Below are 10,189 nucleotides of genomic sequence, written 5' to 3' on the forward strand. Positions count from 1 at the left end.
TTAATATTCTGGGAGGGAGCCAATAGCCATAAAGGTTCCCAGGCCATTAATATCAGCTCACATCTGTTTGCTTAGCCTTTACTGGCTGGTTTACAAGGGAACCCCCAAAAAAATTGACATGGGGTCCCCCTATAAAATCGAACCAGCAAAGCCTAGGCAGACAGCTGCGGGCTGATATTATTAGCCAGGGAATGGGCCATGGATATTGGCACCCGTCAGGCTGAAAACCTTAGCTCTCAGCCGCCCCAGAAATGGTGCATCTTATAGATGTGCCAATTCTGGCACTTGTACTCGCTCTTCCCACTTGCCCTGTAGCAGTGGCAAGTGTGGTTCATTTTTGTGGGGTTGATATCACCTTTGTATTGTCAGGTGACATCAAGCCCACAGGTTCGTATTGGAAAGGCATCTATAAGACAAATATCCATTACTAACCCCATAGTAATACACAGACACCCAGAATAAAGTCCTTTATTTGAAATAATCACACAGACTCCTTTAATGAATTTAAATTTACCATACTTACTGAACGCCTAGTCCCGATGCCCTTGTATCCTGCAAACAATAAAAAATAATAAACCAACATATAATACTATCCTGTCCAACTTAGTCCATTTAATACTGAGTGTCCCACGTTGATTTCACGTATAGAACAGTCACATCAGGAGATACACTGACACTCCTACAGTGTATCACTGAGCTGCCATGAGAGGTCACCGGAGTCCATCAGCTTCGGTGCTCTCACGGCACTACCACTGTGTGAGAACTTTCCCATGCAGCAGGGCTGTAAGTGAGAGCACCGGAGCTGATCAGCTGATGAACTCCGATGAACTCTGATGGTAGCTCAGTGATACACTGACAGGAGGTAATCGCTCCCGCAGTGTATCGCCGGTGGCCGGGTGAGATCAATTTGGGACACTCGGTATTAAATGGACTACGGCGGAAAAGTGAGTATATGTTGGTTTATTATTTTTGTTTGCAGGAGACGCGGGCATTGGGATTAGGTGTTCAGTGACTATGTATTGTGTATGTGAATATTTAAATTATGTAAATGTTTTGACTGAACACAGGCAGCGGATGATGAGACTATTCTCCCATCATCGGCTCATGCTGTCTCTGTCATATGTGACAAAAGACGTAGCCGGATGGGAGTAGTAGTCCCATCAGATGACGCCTGGATACACACACACAGACAGACAGACACAAGCACATAATCTCTGACCACACACAGAGACGCAAACACATATTCTACGCCCACACAATCTTCCTCATTCTGACATCATTTCCCTTTGACAATTCGCAGTGTATTTGACTGACTCAATTGAAGTCAATGAATCAAAAACTCTGCAGAACCGCCAAAAGAATTGACATGCTGCAGAAAATAAAACGCTGCAAATACGGACGGAATGTACGTATCATGTGCACAACACTTTAGGATTATCATTGCATTACCTTGCTTTAGTATTCCATTGCGTTTTTGGAGCATTTCCGCATGTAACGAAAATGAAAATGGCTTTGTTTATTTTTCAAATTGTAGGGTAATCCTTTAAGCTTTTATTAAGTTTGTATACTCTAGTCTAGATAATATCTGTTAGCTGTGGGTATAAAGATTAGTCTCTAGTAGAACTGAGCACATTTTTCAAAATTTGGTTCCGATTGTGATCGGCTCTGAATATTGTTTTTTCAATATTCGCCAAACACAGCTGAACGTCATTGGAGTCAATGGAAGTAGAAATGAACGAATATGTTAGGAACTGATCATCAAACATAAATTCCGCACAAATTTCGTACAAATATGGCACATTCAGATTTGGCGATCGTTTTCCAAACATATTCACTCATCTCTAGTCACAAGACAAGATAATTAGATGCATTATCATCACTAATATTTGAGGAGTATCTACATTTCTACACTGGTCATGGCGGTGCAATCAATTAAAATTGGGCCTGAAATCTGTGGCAAATGTATCTTGTGCAAATGGTGATAATTGTACAACGATGAAAGTTTGTTGTCCACGTAAACGACCTCACTTCACTGAATAAAAGGTTTAGGAGAAACTTTTTTTAGTATCTCCTTTGTAGAAATGTGGAAAAAGTAAAACATTTACAGGAGGCTGGTATGTCTCATCTATTTTGCTACTATATGGTGAGAGCAGATGCAGGACTCCCCCTTGCAGAGAAACTGGAATGTTAACAAATAGGGTAGAAAATATGCCCAAAATTCATGAAACGAACCAATAGGGAAAATAAACACTAGTCTTTTTTTTTCTCTGGGCTGCCCATTTTGATTTTTACTTTGGACTCCTTTCTCTTATTGTAGTATGTTTACACATAGCGTTTATGCTGGATTTTTTAAGCAGCACATTTGGTACGTAAAATACACAACACTTTTCAATACAAGCACATACAATACAAACGAGATTCCCGAAATCTCATGCACATGTTGTTTCTTTCATGCGTATTTTGAGCCCTGCTGCATTTTTGAGAAGCAACACAACAATTCAACGTTTTTGCAGTGATTTTTACCCATTCAAATGAGTAAGTGAAACATGCAAGTAAAAATGTTTAAATAAAAATGACAGAAACATGCATTTTGTAAGCAGCATTTCTCCTGTCTCAACTCTGGTTTTTGGTGCAGAAAAAATATGCTGCAAATATGAAATGTGTGAGCATATCTTTGATGTTATTCATCATGAATACATAACAAGTTATCTTGCTTGACATAATAAAAGTCTTTATATTTTATCCTTGTTCTAATTTATTTTTATATGGTGAAAACCACCATCAACTTAACAAAATCATAAATTTATGCATCCCCGTAACAAATGACAAGCTTACCTTACTTAATGGTATAGTGTAGTAGGTATATGCATCCACATTTTTTATATATGTAGCCTGTTCACACACCTTGCTGGATACATGCATTCTTACATTAAATACGTTGGAGTATTTTTTGCTTTATTGTAATTGTTTTTTTTTACTTGCATTTAGCTGCTTTGTTGTACTAACACGCAACAGATTTATAGATAAACCCTTATACGGGCAGCACGGTGGCGCAGTGGTATAGCACTACAGCCTTGCAGCGCTGGGGTCCTAGGTTCTAATCCCACCTTGGACAACATCTGCAAAGAGTTTGTATGTTCTCTCCGTGTTTGCGTGGGTTTCCTCCGGGCACTCCGGTTTCCTCCCACATTCCAAAGACATACTGATAGGGAATTTAGATTGTGAGCCCCATCGGGGACAGCGATGATAATGTGTGCAAACTGTAAAGCGCTGCGTAATATGTTAGCGCTATATAAAAATAAAGATTATTATTATTATTATTGTTATACTAGCCCTTTAGTGACCGCCGATACACATCAGAATAGCGGCCACTAAGGGTACTTATTCCCTCCTCGCCTTTTTAAAACAGCGATTGGGAATAAGGCTGTAGTGCCCGCAGTCAGAAAATCTCTGGGGTCTCGGCTATGGGGGGGGGGGGAAGGTAGCTGAGACTCCGGAGAACAGGATCAGGGCCAGATTTTCCGGTGTCTAATGACAAGAAAAAAAAGTGTGCCGCTTGTTTCGATGATTTCTCTCTCTTCTGACATGTTTTACTTGTCAGAGGAGAGAGAGTTATGATGCCCCTCCCCCCCGAGAATCCCTGGTACCTCCACCATCCCCCGGTCTCTCCTGATCAGTCCCCTGCCCGGCATCATCTTCCTGGGAAAAAAAATGGCGGGCGCATGCGCAGTGCGTCCGCTGAGATCTGTCGGCCGGTACCCAGCAACAATATTACATTTTTCCTACTGGTTCATTTTGATCACTGTGATAGACCATATCACAGTTATCAAAATAAAAAAACTAAATCAAACCTCCCTTTGTCACCCCTTAGTTAGATAAAAATGTTAAAATTTTAAATTTTTTCCATTCTTTGCGGTTGGTGTTAGAATTCGTTTTTTTTTTTCAAAAGTAAAAAAAATGACGCTATGATGACTAGTTCTGAGCGCAAGCACTCGCTACTCGAGTTTGCATCAAGTGGTCAGGTATGCACGGAGTATTGCAGATCCCCGCATTTTTTTGTTTGAGTGTCTAACAGCCGTGAAACATGCGGGGCAGGGACTCGAGCATGTCACTTGATATTCTGTGAATATCTGAGCACCCAATGCAAACTGGAGTAGCGAGCACTTACGCTCAACACTAATCACGACATATTGAATATGACAACCTAATGTTTTCAAATTCTGTGTCTTACCTGTGGATTCAAAATGCTCACGGTTTTCACGGTTTAGGCACACAAGGGGCTCTCTGAATGCGACATGGCGTCCACTAATTATTCCAGCAAATTTATCATTGAAAAAGTCAAATGGCACTCCTTGCCTTCCAAGCTATGCTGTGCGCCCAAACAGCAGATTTCCGCCACAAGTAACTTGACGCATTCAGGAGAAATTGTACAACAAATTTTATGATCAATTTTCTCCTGTTACCCTTGTGAAAATAAAAAAGATTGGGTCTAAACTAAATTTTTTGTGAAAAAAATTAAATGTTAATTTTTTTCCTTCCACATTGCTTCAGTTCCTGCAAAGCACCTGAAGAGTTAGTTAATAAACTTCTTGAAAGTGATTTTGAGCACCATGAGGGGTGCAGTTTTTAGAATGGTGCCATGTTTGGGTATTTTCTGTCATATAGACCCCTCAGTCACTTCAATTGTGATGTGGTCCCTAAAATATGGTTTTGTATATTTTTTTTGGAAAAATTAGAAATCACTGGTCAACTTTTATCCCTTATAATTTACTGACAAACAAAAATTATGTTTCTAAAATTGTACTGATGTATAGTAGACATGTGGGAAAATGTTATTTATTAACTATTTTCTATGACCTGACTCTCTGATTTAAGGTCATAAAATTTGTTTGAAAATTGTGAAATTTAAAAATTTTCGACAAATTGCATTTTTTTTCACAAGTAATCGCAAGTCATATCAAAGAAATGTTATCACTATCATAACGTACAATATGTCACAAAAAAAGTATCATAATCAGTGGGATCCATTGAAGCGTTGCAGAGTTATAATCTCAAAGTGACAGTGGGCAGAATTGTTAAATTTGGCTTTGTCATGAAGGTCAAAATATGTTCCATCACTAAGGGGCTAGATTCTAGACTTTTGTTCTTAATGAGTTTTATAATTCATGGTTGTTGTTTTTTTTTTTCAGCATACAAGTATTTTTTTTTTCTTTGAGTTTTTTAATACCATATTAATTAATTTTTAGTAAAGGTTAATTCAGTATACCATATTAAAAAGGGGATCTCCACTTCTTTTCTTCAGGGGCACACTGCTTCCAGCCCCAGCTTCCTGCTTTACAGGGACTGTGCTCTCCTGAAGGTTGATAGTTCAGACCAGTGGTATGGTTGCTCCAAATTAAAAACTCTATGTAGCATTGGAGGTGAAGCTAGTCAGATCCAGCAGTCAGGCCAGCTTCAGAGCTTCACAAGCAGGATATAAAGCCTAGAGCCAACTAGCGGCAAAAGTCCTTACCTAAGTAATAGTGATGAGCGAACATGCTTGGGTGTTAACCAAGTGACTTCGGCGTGCTCGGATAATATGTGTGAGTCCCCTTGAATGCATGTCTCGCAGTCATTTGATAGCATGCATGGATGGCTTGTTTGTTAGGCATCTCTTCATGTGTTGCAGCTGTCTAACAGCCGTGAGACATGCAGTCAAGGGGACTTGCACATACAGTTAGGGCCAGAAATATTTGGACAGTGACACAAGTTTTGTTATTTTAGCTGTTTACAAAAACATGTTCAGAAATACAATTATATATATAATATGGGCTGAAAGTGCACACTCCCAGCTGCAATATGATAGTTTCCACATCCAAATCGGAGAAAGGGTTTAGGAATCATAGCTCTGTAATGCATAGCGTCCTCTTTTTCAAGGGACCAAAAGTAATTGGACAATGGACTCTAAGGGCTGCAATTAACTCTGAAGGCGTCTCCCTCGTTAACCTGTAATCAATGAAGTAGTTAAAAGGTCAGGGGTGGATTCCAGGTGTGTGGTTTTGCATTTGGAAGCTGTTGCTGTGAGCAGACAACATGCGGTCAAAGGAACTCTCAATTGAGGTGAAGCAGAACATCCTGAGGCTGAAAAAAAAGAAAAAATCCATCAGAGAGATAGCAGACATGCTTGGAGTAGCAAAATCAACAGTTGGGTACATTCTGCGAAAAAAGGAATTGACTGGTGAGCTTGGGAACTCAAAAAGGCCTGGGCGTCCACGGATGACAACAGTGGTGGATGATCGCCGCATACTTAATTTGGTGAAGAAGAACCCATTCACAACATCAACTGAAGTCCAGAACACTCTCAGTGAAGTAGGTGTATCTGTCTCTAAGTCAACAGTAAAGAGAAGACTCCATGACAGTAAATACAAAGGGTTCACATCTAGATGCAAACCATTCATCAATACCAAAAATAGACAGGCCAGAGTTAAATTTGCAGAAAAACACCTCAAGAAGCCAGCTCAGTTCTGGAAAAGTATTCTATGGACAGATGAGACAAAGATCAACCTGTACCAGAATGATGGGAAGAAAAAAGTTTGGAGAAGAAAGGGAACGGCACATGATCCAAGGCACACCACATCCTCTGTAAAACATGGTGGAGGCAACGTGATGGCATGGGCATGCATGGCTTTCAATGGCACTGGGTCACTTGTGTTTATTGATGACATAAGAGCAGACAAGAGTAGCCGGATGAATTCTGAAGTGTACCGGGATATACTTTCAGCCCAGATTCAGCCAAATGCTGCAAAGTTGATTGGACGGCGCTTCATAGTACAGATGGACAATGACCCCAAGCATACATCCAAAGCTACCCAGGAGTTCATGAGTGCCAAAAAGTGGAACATTCTGCAATGGCCAAGTCAATCTCCAGATCTAAACCCAATTGAGCATGCATTTCACTTGCTCAAATCCAGACTTAAGACGGAAAGACCCACAAACAAGGCCTGGCAAAGCATTAAGAAGGAGGAAACCCAGCGTTTGGTGATGTCCATGGGTTCCAGACTTAATGCAGTGATTGCCTCCAAAGGATTTGCAACAAAATATTGAAAATAAAAATATTTTGTTTGGGTTATGTTTATTTGTCCAATTACTTTTGACCTCCTAAAATGTGGAGTGTTTGTAAAGAAATGTGTACAATTCCTACATTTTCTATCAGATATTTTTGTTCAACCCTTCAAATTAAACGTTACAATCTGCACTTGAATTCTGTTGTAGAGGTTTCATTTCAAATCCAATGTGGTGGCATGCAGAGCCCAACTCGCGAAAATTGTGTCACTGTCCAAATATTTCTGGCCCTAACTGTATTATCCGAGCATGCCAAAGAGACTCGGTTAGCACCCAAGCATGCACTGATAACATCTTATCCAAACATGTTCACTCATCACTACTAAGTAATAGTGATGAGCGAGTATACTGGTCTCCGAGTATTTGTGAGTGCTCGGAAATTTATTTTTTGTTGCAGCTGCATGATTTACGGCTGCTAGACAGCTTGAATACATGTGGGGATTTCCTCGCAACCAGGCAACCCCCACATGTACTCAGGCTGGCTAGCAGAAGTAAATAATGCAGCTGTATCAACAAAAACTAAATTTCCGAGCACTCAAATACTCGGAGGCCACCCGAGCATGCTCGGGAAAAACCGAGCAAGGAGTATACTCGCTCATCACTACTAAGTAACTATGCACTCAGAGGACTGCAGGGAGTCTGGAATACTAGGCAATGAGCTGTACATTCTAAAAAAATTAAAGCCACTGGAGTGATGCCACTAATCTAAGTTCATTGCCTTTAGTAATATATGCTACTTACCAGCCACCATCTTTATCTGCGATCAGCTCTGTTCCAATCCGTCTTCTGCAGGTTGTGACCTGCCAGAGCACTTCAGTGTTTGCTGGGTAATCTAGAAGTCACAATTTAATGTAAGTCTGAGGGCCAGAACGAAGCTCTCTTAGACTTGCATTGAGCGCTTGTGACAGTTACTTCTGACTTTTGAAAAATATTTAGAATTGAGAGTCCTCAGTGGTTGATACCTTTTAATGGCTAACTGAAAATTCTGACTTTTGGTCGGTCAGAAATTGTGGTCACAAGATGGCAGCAAGGGACCACAGTGGCGCAGGAACAGCAGAAGACAGCGGCTGGTAAGTATATTACTAGGAACAGAGAACTTAGATTACTGGCACTACTACGGCGCTGAAATAATAATAAAAAAACAATACAAGAAAACTCAGAGATGACATGAGTCCCATATGGCAGATGTCTAAATTCTAGTGAACATCTAATTTCACCCATGTAAATGATAGGACAGTAAAGTATACTCCCAATACAATTTAGAAAACAGCAAAGAATGGAATTCCATACAATATAGTAAAATCAATACCAAGATATTTTATTGCAAAAATAAATTCCAAATAAAACAAAGAAATTATTAAATACAAAATAAATGCAAGGAAAAAAAGAGACCCTAGTAAAAAGCACATAAGTCTCAGGCAAAAAGATAAATATTCATGGTGTCACCATGGTATTAATAAACAGCACCAATCCTACATGCAGTGAAGTATGGTGTAAGCCACATATATTAATCACAGGCTTGATTCATATAATCATATAGTATAAACCACCATACAATCAAACTGCACAGTTAATAGTAAGTTTTCCATACTGACAAAGTATCACCCACACGGGAAGGAAACAAGAGAGAAAAGACATATAAGGTGCCTTGGTTAGCAAGATTTCTTACCCATGATGAGCGTAACCAACTGCCTGTGACTCCGGATAACCCCCTGACGCGCGTTTCGCGTAGGCTTTCTCAAAGAGAAATAATAATAAAAAAAGTTGGAGTGGTGCTTTAAAATCCCTCTGTTCTTGAGAATGGAGAGGATTTTTAAGTAAATGTTTTTGTAAGCATGTTGCAATTTTAGCTACATAAGAACTTGCGACAACCCCTTTAGTTGCAAGAGTTGATCTTTAGAAAATGTCTTACAACTAATACTTGCTTTGCATCATACAGGAGGTGTTCTTGCATTGTCAAGTTTTGGTCTGTGGAGCCACAGATGAGCGATCACGATGTGCTCAAGGTTGTCGACGCCGAATGCGTAGATCAGCAAATATTGAAGAAGAAGAAGAAACAAGTCACCTCTCAAACCATCTTCTCACTGGAGGTCCCATAATAATAGACATGGAAGAGTAGTTTTTCTTCCATTCATCTTGCTGTATATAATGTGCTTCTTCTATTGCTCCATATTTCCATTACTTATATTTTCTATTGTATTTATGTTTGATTGTTTTACATCTAGCACCATGATCAGGTCTGCTATACAGTTAAATGATCAGGCTCTTGATTAAAAACCGTGGTGTTGATTCACCATTTAATTTGTGCGGCCTTTTTTTCTCTAGTAAAAATAATTCTAATGGTGTTTTTTTATTTGCACGTTATTCATTTTTTAAGGTGCAACTATTTAAAGCTAACTTTACATGGTTTTCAAAATCAAATTTTTTGTACAGTTATACTTCATTACCCTAGTAAAGGACAAAATCTGTCAAATTCTCTTTGGTAACCGTTAAACACTAGCCTATATAACGTGACACTGTAAAGCTTATTAAAATGATTGTGCTACTTTTTACTCAAAAAAAGCACAAAAAAATTTAAAAGACAGAAGAAGTAGGTATCTTTGAGTTTATGCCACTTCATCAAACCTTGTGTACTCATTTAGATTAATTTGGCACAAAATCCGTTGGTAAGAGGCCGTTCACTCTGTTGCCAACTTTGTCTACACAATATCAAGGGTGCTGAGGTAAGACACTGCTGTCCTCCCTGTCTATATGAACTAATACTGGAGATATTAGAAGTGCTGAGGTAAGAAGAGGCTGCTCACACTGCTGTACTCCCTGTCTATATTAACTAATACTGGAGATATTAGAAGTGATGAGATAAGAGGAGACTGCTCACATTGCTGTCCTCCCTGTCTATATGAACTAATACTGGAGATAGTCATGGCCAAAAGTATTGACACCCCTGCAATTCTGTCAGATAATACTCAATTTCTTCCTGAAAATGATTGCAAACACAAATTATGTGGTATTATTATTTTCATTTAATTTGTCTTAAATGAAAAAACACAAAAAGAATTGTCCTAAAGCCAAATTGGATGTAATTCCA

At 39.4% G+C, this 10,189-nt stretch overlaps 1 protein-coding gene across 2 annotated transcripts in view; it reads left to right on the forward strand.

Moving 5' to 3' along the window:
• OIT3 (oncoprotein induced transcript 3) overlaps positions 1-9,397 on the forward strand; it is a 34,787-nt gene extending 25,390 nt beyond the window's left edge. For both annotated transcript variants that reach the window (XM_069755846.1, XM_069755847.1), the window contains exon 9: positions 9,041-9,397. In XM_069755846.1, the coding sequence (XP_069611947.1) occupies positions 9,041-9,220 (180 nt within the window). In that variant the 3' untranslated portion in view covers positions 9,221-9,397. The remainder of the gene's footprint in view (positions 1-9,040) is intronic.
• The last annotated feature ends 792 nt before the right edge of the window (positions 9,398-10,189 follow it).

Source organism: Ranitomeya imitator, chromosome 2, assembly GCF_032444005.1.
Source record: "Ranitomeya imitator isolate aRanImi1 chromosome 2, aRanImi1.pri, whole genome shotgun sequence".
Taxonomy (NCBI): domain Eukaryota; kingdom Metazoa; phylum Chordata; class Amphibia; order Anura; family Dendrobatidae; genus Ranitomeya; species Ranitomeya imitator.